Here is a 24,847-nt window from a genome sequence, read left to right as displayed (position 1 = left end):
GGCTCAGCTGTCTTCCTCCACTTCCTGAAAAGGTCAGGAGGGCGTGGCAGGCTGAGCAGGATCAGCCCAGCCCTGCCCCTCCCTCGTCTGCCAGGAGCCCTCCACTGGGGTCCGTGGTTTCCAAGGCATGCACGTGAAGAATGCCCCACAGGGTCCACTTGCAGCCACCAGCTGGTTTGTGCAGAAGGAAAATGTGGAATCCCTCGAGGGGCGAGTGAAAAATGAAACAGATCTCCTTGGCTTTTGGATTTTTAATCAGAGGCACACGTGGGGCTTGAGGGAAATGATTTCTTTAGGGGGGTATAAATGGGAAGAGAGGCTCAAAGTCGGTGATGGGCTGCTTTAATTTATAATTCTGCCTCTGTGTGAAACACGCAGCGAATCGGGGAGGTGAGGAATCAGTCACCGAGGCGCTGTCACAGCCAGGAAGCAGCTGGGCCCTCTTTGTCAGCCTGCTGCTGCCAGGAAGACTGGCAGAGGAAGGAGCAAAGTGCTGGGGTCAGGGCTGCAGAGCCCCCTGCCTCCTCGGGGCTTGGCCCGGGGCAGCCTGCTAACTCCTTGGAGCTGAGTCTTCCTGGGGACATTCTCAGAGTCAGCTGGAGAAAGTGAGTCCTGTCCAGCCCTCTTCTCCTTCCCTCCTCTTTCTGTGGGAAGCTGGGAAGTACATGGTCTAGAAAGCTGACCAAGGTCTGCTGGTGTGCAGAAAAGCATTGTGGGCCCTTTCTGCCGGGCCAACATAGGCTACTAGGAGGCCCGAGTGGCTGGGGTTGTTTGATCACGTTAGGCTGGATAGGCTGCAGTGTGGACCGTCCCGCCGTGTCAGGGCACTGGGGTTGCACTTGCATCATCTTCCGTAAGGGCTGGAGGGAGAGAGGCTCTGTCAGGGATGCAGGCTGGCAGGGGCTCCAGCGTCTGTACGGCAGTGCCCTCAGGAGGAAGAACTCTCCTTGGCTGCTCCAGCAAGCAAGGAAGGAGACTGCGACTTCCACAGGGCTTTCCGCAGCCTCCATTCCAGTGAGACAGCACCACTTCCACGCCAGCTTCTCTCACCAGAACCAGCGGATGGCTTCACCTAACTGCAAAGGAGCAGGGAAATAAAGGGGAGGCGGCAGAACGTGCCAAGAACAGGATGTGTCTGCACATAGGGAGCTGAGGGACCCAACCGACCCCTGCCCATCCCGCCACCGCCCCCGCCCCCGCCCCCATCACACTCTTGCCATTATGCACACTGCTGGAAACGTGTGCTACTGAGTTACACGTTGACTGTTCCTGGGGCCACACCCACAGAATTTAGAAGCAGAAGATCTGGGCTGGAGTCCCTGCTGGCTGTGTGACCTTGATCAGGTTGACCTTTCTGAGGCTCTGCTTTGTCATCTATCGACCTAGGCTAGCAGTACCCATGCTGCAGGGTTATTAGTGTCACTGCTTTGTTTTCCAAAGCTCAGAAAATGGTACAGCAGCATGTGCACGCATTAGGGCTGTGTGGGAGGCGGGGCTTCTCACCCTTACAGGCAGGATCCTCAGGACCTCAGTTGTTCCGGCCAATGAGGACGGTGTAGCCATACCTGGCTAATTTGCTGTGATGTTGGCAAATTTTGCCTATAGTGGAAATGATTGCACCCCTGTGCCCTCTCCACAGGTAAACTCCCTGCTGGCTTTTACTGCAACTTCGAGGATGGCTTGTGTGGCTGGACCCAAGGCATACTCTCGTCCCGTGTGCCTCGGTGGCAGGTCAGGACCCTCAAGGATGCCCGGTCCCAGGACCACCAAGGTACTAACCCCCATCCCTTCTCCCTGATGCCCATTCTGATGCCCAGGTGGACAGATGAGAGACTTAGGGTCCCACCCCGGAACAAGTGGGCCTCACTCCATGCTGCAGTGCAAGCCCGGGTGCCTGCCCAAACCTTGCACGGTGCTCACCCACAATTCCCTCTTCAGACTTTCTGGAGCTTCAGAGCAATGAAACCTGGTCAAGGTCGATGGCACCTTTTACTGCCTAAAATGAGGACCTTGAGGAAGGACTGGCTGCAGTTACAGCCACAGCAGTGATAATCCACTCTTTGAACATGGTCGGCTGAGGTCCGACTGTGTGGCAGGCACATAATCCATTGTAGGCAGGAAAAGCCACAGCCCCTTTTATGACTGGGGAGACTGAAGCAGGGGGAGGCCTTGTGTCAGTTGTCCCACTTTGTGCCCTGGGAACCTTGGCCCACATCTGCCTACTTCCTGTAGCCCAGCCTTCTCAGCCCTGTTCCCACGTCCATCCCAAAGATGTTGGCAACCCCTGCCCTCCCCATAACCCCTGCTTGACTGGCAGAGGAGGTAGGGGCCTCCATACACCCAGGAGACGGCCATTGAGGCCAGAGGGAGCCACCTCTGGACTCAGAGACCCTGTTCCAGGCAGGGCATGGGAGCAGAGAAGGTCTGAGAAATGAGCAGGATGCCAAGGCCAGGCTGCCAGGGAGGCTGGGCCCTCAGCCATGGCTCCATCCCAGGGTTACACCTCGGCAGGCCCTGGTTCCCAGCTCTCTGCAGGTCAGGGCTAGTGGAGGCGTCGCTCTCCTTCTTTTCTCCCCTTCACTTGCCTTCTCTTTCTGCAACCAGAGACCTGCATCCCCAAATCCCTCTCTTTCCAAGCAAATATTAGGCATTATATGAATCACTTAAAGAAATAACAATAATAATTAATAGAGAAGACAACAACCAGATCGACTGTGAAGGACCCCAGAGCCCGGGCAGCTCTGTTCTTGGTCTTCAGAGCTCGCTGCATTACAGTGACTCACCACTGGGCTAGGACACTCTCCCAGGGCCCCTTGGGAGAGAAGGCTGAGTTACTGAAGCCAGAGAGGGTTCTGCAGGGACCCCCCCATTCCTATATGGAGGACGCGGGGCTCCTCGTGCTGGCCTCCTCGCTCACAGCATCCTCCTGAGCCCCCTGTCTGTAGAAGCAACGGAAGTGAAGAAAGGTCTGCTCTGGATGTCCCTGCTCCTGGGGTCGTCATTCCACTCACAGTAGCTATGGCCTTGTTGAAATCCTCTAGTTACAGGGCTCTCGGCTGCCTCCTGGAGTGGCTCATGTCCGTGTCTCACAGCTCCGAATCCCAGACCTGAGTCCCTATGAGAAAAGCTGCAGCTCTTCACAAATTGACCATGTATTTTGTCTTCTGGGGCCCAGAGAACCAAACCACCCCCTACCCCACAAAAGCAGCCCTTCGAGTACTTATGAACAAAAATTGTGACCCATTGAACCACTTGGGGGTTTGACTGTCCCCAGTCACATAGTACAGCTCCTTGAATCTGCCCTGAGCTTGCCCAGCTCTCTGGCCTGCCCTGCTGACTGCACCCTGCACTTGGATTTGTTCCTTGGCTGTAACTCGGTAACAGACTTGACCAAGCGATGAAGAGAGGTGGAAATAAATGGCTACTTCATGCTTGAGACTCTGTAGGCCCCTACAAAGTTGAGAGCTCACCTTGGCTTTCTTCTCCACTGCATTGACCATCTCCAAATGCTGTGCAGTTCTTGAACGCTTATAGATGCCTCTTCTCACCACCACGTAGGGGTGCGGACTTGTGGCCTGCTAGGTTCCCTGGCAGAACGGTGCTGGGAAAACACAAAATGAGTCTCCCTGCGTAGAGTCTGGGTACAGGTTTACGTGGGCTCCAGAGCAAAGAAAAAGGAGTGAAGATCATAGAGACCATTGGAGGGCAGAGTGCTGGCACATGTGGCCGTGGGTTTAGCTCCTGGGCTATGTGCTAAGGCTGGTGACCTGGGGAGATAGGGGGTGTAGTAGCCAGATGTGTGGTGCTGGAACCTAGCAGGCAGTTTGCAATGAAATCCTTTGCCAGAGCCAGCTTTTGGTGACAATGACAAGGGTGCTTTCTTATCCCTTGCAGGCCAGAAACCAAAGTCTTGAAAGATGTTAGAGGCCAGATAAGAACTGTGCATTGTCCACTAACCCTGCCCCACCTTAGACCCCTCATTTCACGCTGATGGTGTTTGCCACTCTGGTCCTCTCTCCCCAGGCCACGCCCTGCTGCTCAGCACCACCGACGCCCCCTCATCTGAAAGCGCTACAATGACCAGTGTTACGTTTCCCGCGCCAATGAAGAACTCTCCCTGTGAGGTGAGTCTCGGGGACCCTCCGGCTCTCTCTCCTCTCCTCCCACTCCTTGGTCACCTCCAGATAAACCCACACAGATTAAGGAAATAGTCTGGATGGCCAGGCTGGTTGTTCCACTGCGAGGAGGAAAAGAAGGCCATGTTTGCCGTCATGTAGACAGAGTGCATCACCAGCCTGGTAAAGCCCCATCTGCAGAGAATCTTATTCAGCTGCACTGAACTGTTTGCAGTAGGACCTGCATTTAAGCAAAGCCAAGAAACTATTTTCCAGGGAAATCCTTTTCAGAACAATACAACTCTTAGAATCTTGTCAACAATTTGATTTATGTAAATTTCAATGAGACAGCAACGGCATTTAGTGACGTGCCTCCAAAGCCACTTACCCAAATGGCTCTTGAAGCTGTTATCTCCTTCTGAGGACTGAAGGACTGGCACCATGTTCCTTAGCGCACAGTCATAGTCTCCAGGGGGTGAAGGGAAGGGCTTCAGACCCCAGCATGGCGCATGATTAAGCTCATGGACTCTGGAGTCAACTACCTGAGTACAAGCCAGGTTCTGCCACTGACTGGCTGCACAATGCCTTTGCGATTGAGTTGTTTAGACTCACAGGGCTTCAATTTCCTCACCTGGAAAGTGGAGACACTGTATTTGAACCTGCTACAAAGCAGTAAGGTTTATGTAGGTTAGTGATATAGTGATGGAGAGGGCTCGGCAGGCACCCAGCAGAGGAGGCACTGTAGTAGGAAGCCAACAGTGCATACCAACGTTCGAAAGGAGATGGCAGGAAGAGGGAGGGACTGCAGCCAAAACCCAGACCCTGAGCTCTGCCTTGTGCTCCGCCATGCCTTGTGCTGCATCGCACTCCTGGTGGCATCTGTGCTGACACCTTGCACAGAGGAGAAAGCCAACGGAGAGTTGAGATCTGGCCAGTGTTCTCTTCCTGGAAATTCACAGGAAAAAATCCTATCTGGCTTAGTTTCAGGAATAGCTATGCACCCTCTGAGCAACTTATTTCAAGTTGTGGATGTTTTGCAACTGACCAGGTTCACAGCCCCTCTTTTGACTGAGAGCAGTTCCTGGGAGGAGGAGCTCTGGCTGGAGGAGGAATGGACAGTGGGATTCCCCCCATTAAGGGAGGCAGTTCGAGTCTTCCATGTTTCTTGTACAATAAAAACTCACTGACATAAAACATGGGACAGGAGAGAATGGAAAAACGATGATTTCTTTCAGTTGGAGGAGTGGTTTACCTGGATCCTAGGCTCCCGGCCTGGTGAACAGATAGGACTCTGTGATGCGTGGTTTGTAGCGGTCTGGTTTTATCACTCCACCTTTGCCCCATCTCTCTGGAGCTCATCTAGTTTACGTCCTCTTTCTAGATTTTATGCCTCTCTGTGAGCCACTTGAAATCCTTTCTGGAAGAAGTCTGGGCACAAATAAAGAGATGCAGTCAATTAAATTGTATTTGGGAAACCATGCTGTCTGATGCAGATGGTGGAACTGCACGGTCATTTCTGGTGTTGCTCAGATGCCTCCGAGCGGCACCGAGAAAGGCAGGCTTCCTAACAGACGACCTAAATGGGGACAGATGGTTGGCCCACCTGAGAGGACGGAGGAGCCTCAAGAGCCTGGGCTCTTTTAATTCGCTCTTCGCTGGCTGTTACCCAAGCCCGCTTTCAGAAACAGAAATGTCAAGGTGAAAGCGATCTTTTTCTAATATTTCATCATTTCTCTAATAACCTTTGAGTTGATCAATAGCCTAAACAGCTGCTTTGTTTACTGGTCTGTTTTACTTTTCCTCCAGTCGAATGTGCTCTGGGCGATTTCTGCTATTTCCTGCCCTTTTCCCAAACCGGCTCGGGAGGCGTCATGGAGGGAAATGAGTGGGTCCATTCCACATTCACCTTATTTATACTTATATAACTAATACATATTAAATGTATTCACATTATTTCAGAACCAGATTTTCAGGCCATCTGTCTAACACTGGCGGGGCAGGGGTGAGGGCAGGAAGTCTTCGAATCCCCAATGTCAGGAGAAATGTTTTGATGTGAAACACAAATAAGCAACCTAGAAATATACATTTGCAGCTTTGCAAGCCCTACTGTTTATCGTACTCTCACCCTTGGTGCCGGGGCTGGAAGTTGATTTCCTTCTCCCAGGCTGGCTGAGCTCCGGGGGCAGGGAAACGGAAAGTGCACTGCTCAGGGAGACTGTGAGATGATCACTGGGGCCTTCAAACCCTCAGAGTCCTAGAGGGACCTGCATTGGCCGTGCGGCCTCCACGCACGGAGCCACCAGGGACGGTCCCGGATGAGTGTCAGGCCCACCACCCTCAACAGCATTTTCTCTAAGCCCAGGCAATCCTGATCTGCAGGAAGTTGAGTGACTGCAGTGTCTGGAAATGCTCCCTCAAAAACTCCACAGCCACCCGTGGATTCTCACGGGAGAACGGCTCCCGTCTCTGATGGATTTCCTTCAAGAATGAGAAATGAGCTAACTAGGAGGTCTGTGTTTCCCCACCGGCAGTCACCTGGGGATGTAATAAATGTAGATTCTTGGACCCTACCCTGGACCCCTTGAGTGGAGCCTGGAACTCTGTGATTTCAAGCCCTACCCGCAGTCATCTGGATTCTCACTGAAACTTGGGAGTCGCTGATCAGAGGTGTGCAGCCAGTTGTGCCTGAAATTCATCCTAAGCCCACGCAGAGAGTTTCCCTCTGCTGCCCTGGGCGTGATGCAACTCGCATATTAGATGAGTCGGAGAAGGGGCGAGAAGTGAAACCCTGGCAACAGAGACAGAGGGATGGGAGGAGTTGGGAGAGTTTGTGGCACAGGTGAGATGCCCACCAATGATGGAGACATAGCCGGGCACCACCTTTGTGCCGATCCAACCTCCAGGGCATTCCAGAACCACACCAGCTCCCACCACCCCTCTCCAGACGCCTGCAGCCACCAGCGCCACCTCTCACTGGGGAGCCTTGGCTGCAGGCACTGCCTCCTCACTCTCTGCACAGTTGCTCAGGGGACCGTGGATATTTCAAGATCTCTGCGTGGCACAGCCACAAACAAGAGAGAGCCTCATGGTTTTCCCGGTGCCCCCTCCCTGCCACAAGCCATTCTTTGCAGGAAACCAGGGGAGTCACTGACAGCATCAAACTGACATTACTTTATTTTTATTTATTTTCATTTTGCTGGGCTCCAGTTCAAATAATGCAAGCTGCCGTGGGGGAGGGGAGCCTTGCGGTGGCTTGCGTGTGCTGCCTCCCTGTCCTCCTTGGCTCTGAGGCGCTCACGGATGTGTCTGGCACAGCAGCTGCGGCTAATAAAGCGGACGGGAGCGCGGCAAGGCTGGTCTCCGCCCCTCCCCCTGCCTTCACACATCCTAGCAGCCTGAATGTCTCAACAAGCCCCGTGTGGTTTGAAATTCTATTTTATTTGAATAGCCTGCCTGTGACTAGAATAATTTAGAGCAAGGCCTGGCAGGAAAAAAAAAAAAAGTGGGCTTCCCTTGTTGTCTTGACCATCTGAATCGTGGATGCAGCTTTCCTTCTGTGAGCTGCAGGAGGGCCAAGGGCCACTGGGAGAGGGTGTGGCCCACCCTCCAGTTTGGACTGGTCACTTCCTGGCTACTGGGTTTCTGGCTTTCCTGTGGCTGCACCTCGCTCCCCTCCCTACGCACACACCTACGTGCACACGCACACACACACACACAAACATGCACATGCCAGGATCCTGGAATACAAGCTGGGACCTAGTGATGAGGAGTTGGCTGTGAGATGCTGCCCGGGGCTACTGAGATCAGGGCAAGAGATGACCAGAGGGGATTTCCCGGTCTCCCTGGGTGGGCTGGCCTGCAGGGAAGGAGATCCACACTGGGTGACCTTAGAAACAGCCCACGTGGTCCCGGGAGTTGTGGGGAAGGAGACTGACCTCTGGAGTTGCCCTCTGCTGTCCATCAAGGCCTGCTCAGTGCCACGCTGAGGCAGGCAGGGCCCCGAAGGCTTGAGGCCAGGGGATTCCTCAGCAAATTACTCCCCAGTGGATTCTGCAAGACTTCAGGGCGCTGGTGATTGCAAGCAACTGTCCTTTGCCTCCAGCCTCACCCTGGAGGTCAGACTATCAGGCGAGGCTCTTGGCTGTGTTGATGGAGCTTATTCAAACACTCCCCCGCCTCTACCCTGCAGACAGATCCGTGGAACCGTCAGGGTGGGGAAGAGAGGAACTCTTCTGATTGCAGTGGTTTTCGAGTTTCTTAGGCTCGATGGCACCGTCACCTGTGGAGAGACAAGACACGGGGGTAAGGGCGATAATTAATATGAGAAGTCTTGAGGTGGAGGAAATGACAAACACAGAAGTCCCCCCCCCCCCCCCACCCAGTCCTCATCAAGATAGGGAGTTCATGGTTCGGGAAAGTTCTGTTCGGCCTATGTGATGGAGCAGATCCTGAGTGTCAGGGGCCTCCCTGCCCATGAACTGGGTTGGGGGCCTGCAGGGCTGCCTAGGAAAGGGGAGTCACCTTTCTCAAGCTGGCAGGAAAGGAATGCACCTGAAGACCACCCGGTAAATGCAAGACCAAACCCCAGCCTCACGCTCCTTCTCTCACACCACTCTGCCCAGACGAGCGGTGCCTTCTCCTCTTCGGGGGGACTGCTGTGAGCCTCCAAAGCATCAAGGCTGGCCTGGCTCTCACCTGACTCAAACCCCACCACCCACCATGACTCCCTCACCTTCGGACGTGGAAAAGAAGACCACCCCAGTATTCCACTTAGACTCTCTTCGGGTGGGACTAGTCCCTGAGTCACCAAGGCAACATTGTTGCTGACCCACGGGACTCACACCGTTTGTCCATTGCATGTGCCCCGTGCTCCACTGCAGACTAGACGCCCTTGGGGACCAGCAGGAGAAGCCGGTGACGCAAGGCATCAAGGTGCCCGGCCTGGACCCAGACACAACCAGTGCTTAATTAAGGCGCAGGTGGCTTCTGCGACTGTGCTGCTGCCGTTACTCTGATTATCTGACTTCAGTGACAATGCCAAGATCAAGCCTGAGGCCTGCCCTCTCCAGGGAGGCTGAATCTGAAGAATATGGCCTCCCTCTGCCCACGGAATAACCTGGCAACACCAGGGCTGGGAGGTGATGCCCTGCTCGATGGCTGGGGTCTGAGGAAGCGGAAGATGGGCCCCAGGCACCATCTCCACCAGCCCCAGCAGCAGTGTGGGTGGATGGAGTACATTCTTCCAGTCTGGCAGCGGGCATTCCCCCTACCCTAACACCCGCAGCAGGTGCCCAAAGAGAACAGTGACCCCCACCCTTACAGAGCCCAGGGTGTGCCCTTGAGAGGAGACAGTACTGTCGCCCTTTCACACATGGGGAGAGGAAGGCTCAAGGAGGGAGCCTTGATCTTGCATGGCTGGCCCGATGATGCAGGCTGGCCCTGCTTTCCCCAGGAGGTGGCCTGCGGCTTGGAGAGCTGCAGGAACCGAGGCGCTGGCCGCAAGAAAGGAGTGGAAGCCCAGACAGCAGGGACCAAGGCGGGGAGGAAATCCAACAGAGCAGCCTGAGCCGAACAACACAAGCTCCACTTTGCTTTTTAAAATCTTTTTTTTACCAGTTCTGTATTGTTCCCTCACGTGCCTGTTTGTTTGGATACAAAATCGTGACTCATGACTTACTAGTCCATGGTTAGGGCTTTGGAAAGATGCACCCCGTTATCTTGAGGCTTTGGGACCCCTGAACAGACCTGGGAGGAAGCAGGACCCAGTTTAAGAAACAAGAGGAAGAGCTGCAGCCCCCACTGCCTTTTCCTGAAACCCTAGGGCCGCCCTCCTCCAACAATGGTGACTGGGTCTATGGACTACCTTCTAGAGCACCTGTGCTACCCCTGTCATCCCTGAAGCCAGCCTTGACTGTGGCTGTCCCTATCTTGTCCTGCAAATCACCCTGAGGCTGACAGCACGTCTGAAACCCCAGCAGAGCTGTGGCGGCCTCCGGCACTCCAGTGATGGAGACAATAAACACAAAAACACCTTTAACGGGGGCCGGGCTTGTGCCACTTGACACTGGAAGGGCAGCAGGAGGAGTTCTGAAGACATTGCTTTTCCAAGTGAGTTCTTTTTTAAAGATTCATTTATTTATTTGAAAGAGTTACACAGAGAGAGGAAAGGCAGAGAGAGAGAAAGGTCTTCCATCTGATGGTTCACTCTCCAATTGGTCCCAACAGCCAGAGCTGTGCCGATCCAAAGCCAGGAGCCAGGAGCTTCTTTTGGGTCTCCCCTGTGGGAGCAGGGGCCCAAGGATTTGGGCCATCTTCTACTGCTTTCCCAGGTGCCGGCCCCATCCAGTGGTTTTTTACAAAGACCTACTGCATGAGTGAGGCACCTGCTCCCTGCCTCAGGTCCTAAGGACAGCCACCCCATCCAGCTGTACCCTGCTTTGATCATTCATACTGTGTACATGCATTAAGATAGTATAATTAAGCCCATAAACACCTGCAATTACTGTTAATAGTTTTAAAAAAAGAATCCCCCATATGCCAAAGATTACAGAGCCAGCCACTCTACCTCACCCGTCCAGTCATCTTAAACCCGGGCCTGGACTATCTGGGATGAGCCCACCAGTGCTTGGCAGAAGAGCCACAGAGAGGCCTCAGGAGGATGATGAACCAGCAGGTCCAGGCTGGCGGGGCGGGGGGGGGGGGGGTTTGAGGGGTGGGGGTGGGTGGGACGGACCACAGGAAGTTGGGATCTTGTTGAGGTTTTTTGAACTTACTTTCTGTATGAAAGGCTCTAGTCTTCGGATCATTTACGTGAAATGACAGTGAGACATTTTCCCAGCCAAAAGTCATTTTCACTAGACCTTTCCAGCACCCTAACTAACCCTTTGTTCCCCAGAAGAAAGAGCTTCCCCTTAGGCTGGGGCTCTGGGAAGGGACCGGCAGGGCCCATGTTAAAATGTTGATCCCCTAATATGAGACTGGCTGAGCTGAGCGTTTCCCCTTCGTTACCTCCTCAACACAGACGTGTCAGGAGTTGTTACCCTGTTGACCAATGCAGAAACTGGGGCCTGGGGAGCTTATGTGGTTTGCCAAAGGTCCCCCTGCTCGTAAGTGGCAAAGCCACAAATCAACCAGGTCTTCCAATTCTAAAACCATCTGTCAGCACTCACAGGTCGCTGGATTTGACATGGGCCACCTGAGTTTTAAGTTCAGACTGTACCCTCCTTATGAGCAAGATGGCTCAAAACAAGTTGCATCCTCTAATTGGGGTGACAGCGCCTGTAGTACTTGCTGTGTGAACTTGTGAGCAGCATCAACTGGAAATGTGATGAAAACCCTGTGTTAGGGCTGCAGTACTTCACGAAGGGCAGCCCTCTTACTCTGCTCAGGTGTGAGGAAGTCGCTGTCACATGAATTCAGCCATTGTGTGTGTTCTTGTCTCACCTGGGCAGGTCGGAACCCGGTCTCGTGCAGCACCCAGCAGTAGCACCAGGAGGACTCACTCAGTAAACCCACCCAGTGAATAATTCCTTGATTGTATAATGCCTTAGCTGTAGGCAGGTCCAGGATAAACCATGAAAACCAGACTCTTCCTTCAATCAGAAGCACCTAACAAATGATGCCCTGGTGAGGTTTCTAAGCCGAATTTAACAAATGATGCCCTAGTGAGGTTTCTAAGCCGAATTTAACAAATGACACCCTAGTGAGACTTCTAAGCTGAAATCATCCTTGCCTGAGCCCCTAGAGCTATAGGCGGCTGGAGCCCAGCGCCTTGTCACCACTCGTGTTGTGACTGACCCTGCAGGATTACGTGCTCACCGGCTAAAGGAGTCAACAGCAATGTAATTGCTGTCGGACATAATTAATTGAATACCTTTGAGCCATTCAAACTGAGTGCCTCGCCCATTACGTGATGAAACTGAGGCATATGAACAATTGCTGTCGAGTAAAATCTTCCTAGGCATTTGGCACAGATTGGGGTCCCAATCAAAAGCCGTGTATGTTAATCACAGGCTCTCCCCGTGGCTCCCCGGGGTGATCAATCTACCACACTGAGCAGTCTGTGAGCGTGCAGGCTCTGCCCAGCTACCGGGGGACAAACACTCCCGCCCCCTGCACACACTCCGTGCCACCAGCCCATTCTGCCTCCAGCGGCCGTCCAGGAAGACCGTAGGAATTTCACTGCAGAGTCGGTCCTGTTCCCCAGCAAGAGGCGCACAGAGCGACTCTGCAACATCATCTCCACTCCATGCAGAGAAACTGAGGCACAGAGGAGGCTGTGTGCTCCTGGTCACACCGTTACCGTGTGACGAAAAGATCTTTTCCCTCCCCTAAGAAAGGAAAGATAATTCTCTGGGGAACCTGGAAAATAAGAAAAACTAGCCTGAGCTTTTGAACACATTGCCCTTCCCCCTTTACTCTCCTGGTACGTGTGTGTGTGTGTGCATTTCTTTCTAACATGGAACTAACATTATCAGATATCATTGCTAAACTAGGCCCTGGGCTCACACAATCTTGTTAAAGCCCCACAGTAAATCTCTAAGGAGAGTCCTGTTGGCCCCATTTTACAGATTAATGCACTGAGGCTTGAGATGTTGTGTAAGAAGTAAAACACAGACCACTCTTACTCCAGAGCTCCGTCCACAGCACTCTACCGCCTCGTTCCCTGGCCTCCCTGGCAAAGCCCACAGTGCATATGAGAGAACTGGATCCTCCCTACCTTTTCCTCCTCCGTTCCCGTGACGTCAGGACCCTCCTTGCTGCCTTCTTTAATAAGGATTTTTTGGCTTTTATTGATTATAAAAGTACTCTGTGTTCCTTGTGGAGCACTAGGAAGATACAGTAAAGTGTGACGGAGACAACTGGAGTTGCTCTCACCCCTGCACCAGCCCCGAGAGCAGCCCTGTGCACCTCCTTCCAGACAGAGACGGAGACTTGAGCACAGCTGTCGATAGAGGCTGGCGCGGACTTGGCATCACACCGTCTAAGTCTCGGTGCCTTCTTTCTTTAGTTGATGTTATATTTTCCTAGATCAAAATTGTTCTTCATAGACATGCTTTTAATACCCACAGACTCTTACTGTTTATCTTTTAGTTATCAGAAGTCACAGGTGTCCAAGGGGGGAATACATGGAAAAGAAAGAAAAGACCAAGGAAGCGAAAAACAAATGCTTGTAACTGCGTAATGTCACCAGGCAGGGATCCCAAGGTTATGATTTTTACATGTAACCTTCACATTGTCCACCCACGTTCTCACAAAGAGGACATATGGGTGTCCCTGGGTGGGTGTCACTCACTGGCTTTGACGTGATCCCTCAGAAAGACAGACAGACGTGGTGGCTTCAGGCGGGATCCCGGTCATGGACGTCTCCTGCATGACCAGGAATCCAGCGTTCCATAAGTCTCTGTAATGGCAGGTACTTGCCAGCAGCTCATTTTATTTGCTTGTTACCAGAAATCTGCATCTGGCCAGCTTCTTGCTGCATTTGGCTGATTTTTTCATTCAGCTATTTATAGCCGGAGAGTTGCTGTTTATTTTTCCAGGTGAATTAGAAGATGGTGAACAAAAACACTGGATTTTGCAATGTGTCGATACTCCCTGCTGGAGTTAATGAGATAGGGTGTTAAAAATGAGAAACTCTTAAAACTGCAAGTTCACACCCAGAATCACAACCATGTGGCCCCTTAGGTTAAGGAAGACCCGAACCCCCATCAGGAGTTTGCTGGATGACCCCAGCGTGGGGGAGACTGGGGAGGGCACACCCCGCCAAGTCCCTTTATCATGGAGCATCTCTGTCTATTAAAACGTTTCCTGCAGCAGAAGTGAAATACACACCGAAGCATCCCTCTTTGGTTTTGTCCCCACTACTGGATTCATACAGTCCTTCAGAAGTTTAGAGAACGATAATACCTCCCGCTGTAGCCTTGCCTACCTTTGGGGATGTTGCATGCGGAGTGGACATCATGTGGTATTATTGTGTCTTTTTTGTCCCTCTTCAGCCTGAATTTCATTATTGTGGGTTTTTTTTTTTTTTAATATGAGTTCAAGAGACTGTTCTGAAGCTGCCACGAGGTATGCATAGCAAACATGGGGCATATTCTAGGCACAAAATTGCAGTAATTACCTCTGGAGGAGGAAAGGGCCATGAGAGAACTAATAACATTAGGCCTGGCCACAGCGCTGCTCCTGCTTTACATACAGGACTTTAATTAATAAAGTGACAAACACTGGTACCACATAATTGGGAAGTCTATCAGGCCCCACCAAGAGGCAGGGAAAAAGGCCCCGGTGAGAGGGCGGCTGGAGCCTGCAGACATAATTGCTCGTGGCGTGCTCCTGGTGTTGTCTCTTTTCACTGGTTTCATTTGCTGTCTGCATATAAAAGAGTTTATTAGTCAAAAGCTGCCATTTAAAACCTATATCTATTAGGATGCATCCAGAAGGATCAAAAAGTTTATTGTTACAGGATCTAACAAGTGTTATTTCCCATAAATGTGATTTCCCATATGTAAGAGAAGCTTGATTTGTATGAACACACATACACACACACACACACACCCTGCTAGCTGTCTGCCAGGGATAACTATAAATTCTGATTCATAGAGTGGACATGGGGAGGGGGCCTGGGACTCTGCCTTTCTAACAAGCTCCCTGGTGGTGCCCACACGGCTGATCACAGACCCACACTCTGAGCAACAAAGATGTAGAAAACCTTCACAATATGTCCCCAAAGCTTGAGGGACGGCCATGACATTTTACATGTACGTAGCACCGGAGGTGTGGTAGAAAGAGCACAGCGCTGAGTGTGGACTCCACGGAGCCCATGACTTAACCCCTCTAAGCCTCAGACTCTGTGTCTGAAAAATGGGTGAAATAATGCCTGCCCGAATGCAGTGCTGGAAATAGAAAAGGTGACAGCAGCCAAGCAGGTGCCCAGGGCGGCTTTCAGGGACTCAGTGAAAAGTCAATTCACAAATGACTGCCAACCACACAGGCCACTCAAATAGCAATAGGCCTTAAGCTCAAATTCCAAGAGTGATTTTTACCCATTCTGGGCACCAGAACTAGGCTGTCAAGTATCTGCATGCAGTGGTCTCTGAGGGGGGCCGGGTGGGTTCTCCAACGTAGAACTAGGCAGGAGAAATGGAAGTCTTTGAGAGGGAGCGAGTCTGCGCTCTGCTCTGGGAACCACGCACAGTGCTCTATACTCCTAGACGCGGCCATAATAAGAATATTCAGGAAGAGGTGACCTCAGTCCTCCAGTTCTGAGAAACTGGTGAGAACCTCCCTGCAGGGCCCAGAGGGGAGTGCTGGCCCCATTTGCATCCTCAGGTCATTCCTGCTTCACAATCAGCCTTTGCCTGGAGGGATGTGGCCGCCCCAGGAAGGCCCTGTGCTGAGAGCTGTGTCCTCCCTCTGCACCGTGGTGATGGTGGGCACATTTTAAGGTATTTTTTTTTTTTCGTGATTGAGAATTGGCTCTTACTCAAAGTCCAAGATGAAGATGGGCCCCTCACTGAGAGGACCAGGCTGCTTCCTGCCCTAAGTAGCCCCATCTCCCCAGTGGTCTCAACCCAGGCTGCACTTTACAGTCACCTGGAGAGATGTTAAAGCCTGCTGATGCCCAGGACCTACCTGAGGCTACTTAAATCAGAATCTCTGGGAAGCAGCCCAGACGTTGGTAGTTTGGAAAGCTTCCCAGCTGATTCTAGTTATCAGCACGGGTTGAAAACCACCATTTTCCCCAGGCCTTTCACATCATGTGGACTCCATCTCTACATCCTTTATGGCACTCATTGTTTATAACCACCTTTTAAGGTAGGCAGGGAAGGGATGGTTATTATCACCTGGTCTTCTAATTTAAAAAATTAAAAAAAAAAAAAAAAAAAAAACAGAGTCCCAGAAGAGGTAAGAGGTTAGCTTCAAGGACACACGGTAAATACGCTTAGACTTTGGAGCACAGCTTCCCAGGTATGCCGTGGGTAAGAAGAAGTAAGGTAAGAGGTTAGCTTCAAGGACACACGGTAAATACGCTTAGACTTTGGAGCACAGCTTCCCAGGTATGCCGTGGTCGGTAAGTAAGGAAGCAAGGATAGTGTGAGAAGCCACCGGAGGATGCATGCTGATTCACAGGTAGTTGCTTCCAGGGCATTCCGGAAAGGCAGTGGGATAAGTCAGAGACGCCCAGGGGCAGGGTCCGGGAAGCTGCTGTCTATCTTACTGCTTCTCTGCAGATTCACTTGGTCTGGGGTTGGGCCAGATTCTGCACTCTAACAAGTTCCCAGTGATACTGATAGACCAGTCTGAGGACTGCACACTAAGCAGTCAAGCACTGCCGACTCTTAGGGGCAGATTCTGAAGTCCCTGAGGCTGTCACTACTGGGGAGAAGTAGGGCACAGGCAGGACAGTAGGCTCTGGACTGCTTGTATCTTGCAGAAAAAGAAATTTGCCTGGATCTGACACCCTACTAAAGTCAAGGGCCCAAAACACATCTGCTAGCTGCTCACTGGCTGCCAATTTAGTCTTATTCTGAGGCCTTACCATCAGTTCCTGAACTGGACATTGTTGAATGTCAGACAGTGTATGCTTTGGCTTGAGTTGTCACTCTATATAGGTGTTTTCTGCTGTCTGTAACATAAGTGATATCATTATAAGGTGAAAGAAAATTTCATCTTAAAATTCCCCAGTTTATTCATAACTCTGAACAGCTGGGTCAAGCAGCTGTCTCAGCCTAAGCCTTGGTTGTGTGATTACAGAGAACTTGCCTGGACCCTCTTGCATCTTAGCTCCAATAACTTCACCTTCGGCTACACTCAGCACACATGTAATCGTTCGCTTAAATTCTGACTCCCTGGCTATACAATAAGGTCCCTGAGGCACGGAAGATATGCACAGTATCCAGGTAGGTAGCAAGTATTTGTAAAGGGATAGATGATTACCCCCTCAAGGATCGATACCAAGACAGATCCCAAAAGGCTAAGGATGCCATAGCCTTACCATTGTCCCTTGGTGGCTAGTGAAGTTCCATGTCTCTTGCCCTGATTGGCTAAAATACAGTGCAGGAAGATGGACAAAGCTCAGCAGCCAGCTGGCCCATGGCTCCAGTGCAGATGTGACAGGGCTGTGTCTCACTGACATGCTTACGTCACCAGCAGCATCTTCTTCAAACTCACAATGTCCAAAGATAGCAGAACTGGGCAGTTTAGAATATAGCCATGTAGCTGGGAAATGGGCCATCCTCTCTCCCCGGTCTTGGAACCTGACCGCTAGGGTGCAGGTAAGTGAAGGAGCTTCATGGAGTAGAAAGCTGATTTGCTATCTCTGGAAGGGGGACCTGGCAAAAACAGGAGTGGCTGCCTGTACACAGGAACATTTTTATTCATTCTGACATGGATTGGCTCCTACCATGTGCCCTCCCTTGGCAACTACTGTGAATACAAGATAAGTAAGATAGACCCTGCCTGAAGGCACTTGAAGTACAAGGGGCGTGGAGGGGCAGGAGAGAGAGAGGGCAAGACAGCAGGGCTGCAGCCCACGGTGGCCCCAATCGGCTCAGTGATAAGATTTCAGAGCAGGGGGAGATCATTTCTGAGAGGGGTGATAAGAAAAGGCTTCTTGGAAAGCAAACGGATTCCATTGAAGTAGAAAGGAGGAAAGAGCTGGTAGGTGCAATGAGCAGATGAAAAGCACAGATGAGAAAAAATGCAAGGCAGATGTGAACCTGGCGGGTAGACTGGTGTGAGGGTGTCTGGGAGCCTTGTCCACTGAGCTCCCAGGTACAGGCTACTGGGTGAAACCTCTGGCAGGCCCCGTACTCCTGCAGCCATTCTTCCATCACCTCAAAGCAAAAGCACAGGCTTCTGTGGTAATCCAAATGCCCAATCAGGCGAAACTCCAGCCCGGCTTGAAAGCCAGGGCTGCTTTTTCTCCCCTTCCCCCACTTCCCTTGGATCTATTTCAGATGGAGAGCCCAAAATGAGGGGGAAGGTCAGTGGCCTCTCTGGCTCTCCACCGAACTTCTCTCCTGCCATCTTGCTGACTTATGACCCTTTGGGGTTGTGAGAATAGGGAGAGGCAGAAGGTGAAGAATGTTCTTGCTTCACGGGGTTGGTTGCAAGGAGCTGGCATTGGCATTCTCTGAGTGTGACGAGTGCTTGAGGCTTATAGACATTTGCTAGTTCCCTTGCAGATCTACCTTTTGCTGGCTTCCTCCACCATGGCTGGGAAGCTTTCCTCTTGACTGGGGCTACTGGCTCTCTATTTCAAGTGGTCGCTTCTGCCTCCCTCTGCCCTTCGCATCTCAAGATACTGGCAGCTTCGTTTCTGCTGTGATCTGTGTACTCTTCCACACAGCCCTCTTAAGCAAGATCTAAAACCCCGCATGGCTCCCTTGTGTACAGTTCCCCTCTAGTTTTCATGCCACAGTCACTCTCCCAGTAAACTCAGGGAGTACAAGCCATCCAATGCAACCACTTTCTCTCATGTTCTGCCACATCAGAGCTGCTAACCAGCCCCTAGTTCAAACTTTAGGTTTCGCAGGTAGGAGACAGACCCTAATCTACTGCACATCCCAAACAACATGGGGTTAAGATTGAGGGTTCCTTGTGGTATGAAAACCTCTCCTTCTGACTTTAGATGAAGAGAGAACCTTCCCCTTCCCTCCTCCTTAGAAGGGGAGGTAGAACTCATGACGTGCCAAATGCTGAATCCAAAAACCCTCTGCTAATCGACAACCACCAGCTTTTTTTATATCCAGCGTGTGAGTGAGAGGTTAAAATCATGTCACCCCTTCTCATTCACTTCTCTCCAAAGTCACGTATTGCATCCCTGTGCTCGCCCACTTCCCCGAGGCATGTACTATCTGCTGCCTCCCTGGTTCAGCCACAGTTCCTTCTTAACATTTTGTTACGTTGTTATCTCACAATGGTCGCTGTCAGCCTATCAAATAGATAGAACTATTGCCATCTTGTAGAATAGGTAACTGAGCTTCAAAATGATTAAACAATGTGACCAAAGTGACAGGGACAGGTTTTCAATCCAGATCCTTCTGATTCTAGAGCTCTTTGACCATTCTGAATTGGAGGATCCATGCGGCTTAGCTTTTGAATGATTTGAAAGTTGATTTTCTTAGATTATAGAGGAATCTGAGCCCTTTTTTTTCTATATGGAATGAGAAGCCGTTGAAAGTTGTTGAACTCCGAGTTACAGATGTCATGATAAACAGGAAACTGTGGCAGAGATCTATGGGAGAATAGGAGAGGGAGAGGCAATTCAGGAGACTATGGGAAGAATGCAAGAGTAGGTGTTAAAGGATATGTTGAGAGTCCCTTTGTTAGAGTAATGATGACATGAGGATAGAAGCCAGGTTGAAAGAATATAAAGAGCAAGGTAAATAAAGCAGAGGTTACAAGTTGTTAACAGCTGAATGGAGGCACAGAAATGGGTGGCAAGCCAGAGGAACCAGCAGAATCGGAGGATTTTTTTTTTTTTTCATCATGGGTGAAATCTGATCTTTATAGACAGAGGAGCCAGAAGGCAGGGAGACTGAAGTTGCTGGAGGAAGGGCAGTGACTAAAAAGCAAGGGCCAGGGAACAGTGAATGGGACAGGGTTCACAGGATTGAATGAAGGATACGTCATCCTGTAGGACAGGAAAGGAAGAGGAACTATGGGTAAATACTTAATAGACACGCTGCAACAGGGCGGGGAGGGGCAGGCACTGAAGGAGGTCGTCCCCGAGGCGGTAGTCCATTCCTAGTAAAGTAGTCCAAGTTAGTGGATCAGGAGTGGGGAAGCAGCAGGTGACAGCATCAGCACTGAGGGAGAGTTTGAAATACCCGTTATGCTACGTGCATCCAGAAATCAACTGTGGAAATCCAAAGAGAATGAATAAGTCCCACCAGCCTATCATCTAGAGCCTGGGGGTTCAGTAGCCTGAATTCGTAGAAATCCAAGTCAGCGATATTACGTGGTCAAGGAGCAAGAAGATAGAAATCATGTGTCTGTCATGATCCCGAGACATCGCGTGGCATGGACTGAGGACTGGGACAGTTTAGAGTTAGCAAGGGTAGCTGGCACAAGAAAGTAAGAAAATCAATTGGAGACAGGAAAACAAATTAAATCCATTCAATTCTCCTGGGAGGTCTCCGTGGAGACAAGTATTTGCTGCCTTGGTTATAGGGAAATGGGCAAGGCGTAGGTGAAGAGGCTGTGGGTATAGACCAGGCTTACTTGGTAGATCATTCCTATGGAACCCAACCTTGTGAGAGAAGGGTTTGAAGCTAAGAGAGCACTGGCTGTCGTGCCTCACAGCACTTAGCCTCTTTAATCAAATTGTGAGAGGTTGTGAGATAAAAGAATATCAAAGGAGATGCATGGCTGATGAAAAATGTTTGTTCTAGAACCCGTTTTACCCTTCTACAATGGGCATTTCATTACCAGAGCTGTACAGGAATATTTTGGGCAATGATATGATGAAGTTGTTATAAGTATTACTTAAGTGTTAAGTTATTTAAGTGTTGTAGATTGTAGAGTGTTCCTACCAAATCTACAACCTCTATTGTTTTCAACACAAAGATCAGAGACCTTATTTATGGTATAACCACTTCTGGCCGTGACTGTACTTTCAAATGTCTAGGGAACAATGCCATAGAAACCTTGAATAAAGACACAAATGGAAACATGGTGATTGTAGCAAAGTGGGCCTAATCATTCTAAATGACAACCATAATAAAAGGTCTGGGTAGATAGTTTTTGTCTGACTTTTGTCTACGAGTGACCACAAATATCAAGTCATAGGATCTTCAGTTAGCTTACTCATGACACGGCACCATTCAAATAAGATTCTAGATTCTTGTGGGAAGGAATAAATATATAGTACACCTAAAAGAAAGTAAGTCACAAAATCACTTGCCCAAGGTCACAAAGTGAATTGTGGCCTCAGACAATGCTCTCCAGCTACTCTTTCATAAGTTCATTTAATACCCCATTGATCTTGGTATCCCCTTGGAGGCAGAATCTTGTAAAATTTAGGATGACATTATCAAACCTCAACAAAGTTCCAAAACTGTCCCTTGGTTGTTCTTGCTCAGCTCCTTGAACTTTAATGAAAGCCACTGTGGGAGACAGTGAGTGAGCAGGTGTCCAGCTGGCCTCACTGAGCCAACCTTGGCTGAGTCTCCCACAAAATCTTTAGGCTTCAGTTGAGAGTTCCGGGAAAGGAACCTGATGTTTCCTTTCACCACTAACACTTGTCCTCTGGCTCCTCTCTCCTCCACAGCTCCGAATGGCCTGGCTCATCCGTGGAGTCTTGAGGGGAAACGTGTCCTTGGTGCTGGTGGAGAATAAGACTGGGAGGGAACAAAGCAGGATCCTCTGGCACGGTGCTCCCAGTGATGGCCTGAGCCTGTGGCAGTGGGCAGTGTTGCCGCTCCTCGACGTGTCCGACAGGTGGGCCTCTACCATCCCTACCCCTCCCTTAACCCCTGTCACCAGAATGCAGAAAAGGGCTCTGATTTTCCTCCTCCCTAGCCCTTTACCCGAGGCACCTCTACAGATGTGCATGCCCATACGTGTGCACACACATGTTCACATGCACACGCCTTCTGCAGGTTACCAGGAGCATGAGAAGTCTCCACAGGTTTTTGATGCTCATGAGTACTCATCTCCTACCTCTCTGCTCTGGTCCAATTGACTGTCTCTGTTATCCATAGCAAGAAAGTACAACAACCCACATTAGCCCTGAATAACAGTCAGACTTTATATGTTTTTTTGGTTTGTTTTTTCTGACAGGCAGAGTTAGAGAGAGAGAGAGAGAGAGAGAGAGACAGAGAGAAAGGTCTTCCTTCTGTTGGTTCACCCCCCAAATGGCTGCCACGGCCGGCACGCTGTGCCGATCCAAAGCCAGGAGCCAGGTACTTCCTCCTGGTCTCCCATGCGGGTGCAGGCGCCCAAGCACTTGGGCCATCCTCCACTGCCTTCCCGGGCTACAGCAGAGAGCCGAACTGGAAGAGGAGCAACCGGGACAGAATCCGGCACCCCAACCGGGACTAGAACCCGGGAGCCAGTGCCGCAGGTGGAGGATTAGCCTAGTGAGCCACGGTGCCAGCCCAGGCTTTATATGTCTATAGCATTTCCTCTTGATGGATTTTGCCTTACCTTCTCATTTGACATTTATTTTTGCTTATTAACAAGAAAATCTGCAGGATGGGTAAGATGGGACTCATTATCATCATCCTCCATTCCTGGTTTTTACAAGGGTAGAAATTGAAAATCAAAGAGGTAAATGCTGGCAAAATGGTATCCATCAGGACTGGTGCCCAGGCCCACTCATACCCAGTTCTCTATTGAGGGTAATCCCGAAGCAAGTTGATATAGTGGATGACAAATCCTTCGGTAAACAGAGGAGTCTGGTTCCTATTTGGAGTCTGCACCAGTGGCCTCTGTGACCTTGGTTTGTCCTCGGTTTCCTCACCTTTAAGCTGAGAGTGCTGGCCCAGCAGCTCGCTAACTCTGCCTGGCTCTGAAATAGAGCAGTAGCCCCTGGAGTTCGACTGCCACTGGTCTTCCCAGGATGGCTCCACTCTGCCACCTGCCGTCGGCCTGAAGCAGGCAGTGCTTGAATGCCGGCCTGGCTCAGCAGCAGCAGGTGATCCTGCAGTGTGTACTGAGCACAGCAGTGAATCTGCCACGTGTACTGAGCTTTCAGTGGTTGGTGCGATCTGTCCCAGACCAAAAGGGAACAGGAATTGTTTCTTAAGGGGGGCAGACAAATGGATCTGGAGCAGAAAGGCTACCTTTTATAGACTAAATGTCAAACTCTACAATGCACATTCTCCTCACACATATTTAAATTGCCGTCTTGGTGGATCCACTTCTGAAAAACAAGGGCCAGAGGCTCGAGGTAAGATGAACGGTGATGCCAGTTGGCATGCGGCTTTGTAAGCATTAACCTGGGGCTTCAGGTTCTTCACCCAGACCTCTGAGTCTGCCGTTTATAAGAGCTCATAACTGGAGTTTGCTGTCACAGAAAGGAGGTGTTGGCCTCACTCTGAGCGCCAGCTAGCAACTCCTTCAGGTGTGGGTGGATTAAAGATCTCAGTCCACGGATATTCTGAGGCTCAGTGACCCCAGGACAAGTAGTTTTAATTAAACTAGAGGAAGAGGAAGTGTAGGCACTGCCCACCATGGACTAGTGTTTTGTCCTTTGGGGTTATGGGGGCTGTGCACAGGGATCAGAGAATGCGAGGGTGATGCCAGAGCCCTCCACCTGGAGATAAAAATTAATTCGAATGAATCAGATCGCTTCCTCTTCAATCCAGCAGATTCTCTTTCACAGCCACTCCAGATTTAAAGCAAGTGAGGTGTTGACTCTGTTAACTGCCATCCACTAGCAATTCATTTGAAGGAGACTTTGTTCTCAGCCTCCCTCCTCCCTATTGAAGGCCATTTACCACACTGACATTTCCAACACTGATACTGAGACCAAAACTGTCCAGTGGGATTCAGACAAAGGCCAGGTCAGTTTGATGACAACTTATGACCTAATAAGAGTGCAATTACAGCCAACAAGAATGCCACCGTTCTCTGAGACCTGCACACCCTAGCATGCTCTGGTGTTGGAAGCTACCCTCCCAGAGCTAGAGAAGCATAGGAGACAGCAAGACTCGAGGCAGGTAGATCTGCAGAAGAATGAGTTTGCCCCTGCTAAATTTAGACAGGAATGTAGATGTGAAGTAAGTGGCTCAGAAAACTGAAGACGCTCTCCAGACGAAAGAGCATGGGCTTCCGAATCTGTCCCAAATCTATAAACTGGCTCAGCCACTTACTAATTGTGTCACCTCCACCAATTATTTGACCTCTCTGAGCCATGGCATCTGAAACTGTAAAATGAGGATTATCATAGTACAGCTTCACAGGATTGCTATGAAACTAAAGTGGCTCAAAAGAAACTCTGCATAGTAGCCTACCAATGAGTTCTATTGCCTTCCTCTTCTATACTCATCTTTAGTTACGTGATCTCAATAGTCATTTATTGAGCAACTCACACTTTGCCAGCCCTTTCTTCCTCTCTAATCTACCCAATACCCACACTGCTTAGTTGTTCCAAGCTAAATTCTTACCTCCAGGCTGTTGTATCTGCCATCCTCTTCATCTCCGTGCTCTTCTTTCGCCTTCTCTCTATATACGCCCCCCTTCCTCTGGTTTTTAAAGAAATCTGTCCATACGTATGGACTGTGTATGGACCTACAGTATAATCCTATGGCTCTTAAAACATTCCTGTAGTAATTTGTAGCTCTTTACTATCTTTTTAAATTTTATTTATGTTTTTAGTATCTTAACATACACAGTGATGGAGAGGTGATTAAGTCTGATAACTATGTACTTTCCTGAATCTTGTACCATGCCTAACACATAGTATGCCCACTAAATATGTGTTCACAGAATGAAGTATTGAGGTAAATTGCATGTATTTCCAAATTCCAGCTGAATGAACTGAGAATTTGACTTGAAATCCATCTAACATTCTATCACTGTTCAACCTGTGTCTAACAAAACAGATAAAATCACTTTTTAATAAATACTACTGCAAAGTGTTCTGTAATCAAAGCAACACCTGTGTCCCATCAGATGAACCAAAACAGCGTTTGTTACTCTTGTGATGAGGAATTCTCTTTATAGACTTTCCTTGTGCCCATGCTTTCTTTGTGTATGGTCACTGTCCTGTCAAAATC

At 50.2% G+C, this 24,847-nt stretch overlaps 1 protein-coding gene across 1 annotated transcript in view; it reads left to right on the top strand.

Moving 5' to 3' along the window:
* The window catches only part of ALK (ALK receptor tyrosine kinase), a 761,992-nt gene that overhangs the window by 648,106 nt on the left and 89,039 nt on the right, over positions 1–24,847 (top strand). The window contains exons 7-9 of the mRNA XM_062210172.1: positions 1,640–1,771; positions 4,024–4,124; positions 21,394–21,563. Coding sequence (XP_062066156.1) covers positions 1,640–1,771; positions 4,024–4,124; positions 21,394–21,563 — 403 coding nt within the window. The remainder of the gene's footprint in view (positions 1–1,639; positions 1,772–4,023; positions 4,125–21,393; positions 21,564–24,847) is intronic.

Source organism: Lepus europaeus, chromosome 13 (genome assembly GCF_033115175.1).
Source record: "Lepus europaeus isolate LE1 chromosome 13, mLepTim1.pri, whole genome shotgun sequence".
Taxonomy (NCBI): domain Eukaryota; kingdom Metazoa; phylum Chordata; class Mammalia; order Lagomorpha; family Leporidae; genus Lepus; species Lepus europaeus.
This window is presented reverse-complemented; position numbering and strand designations above follow the sequence as displayed.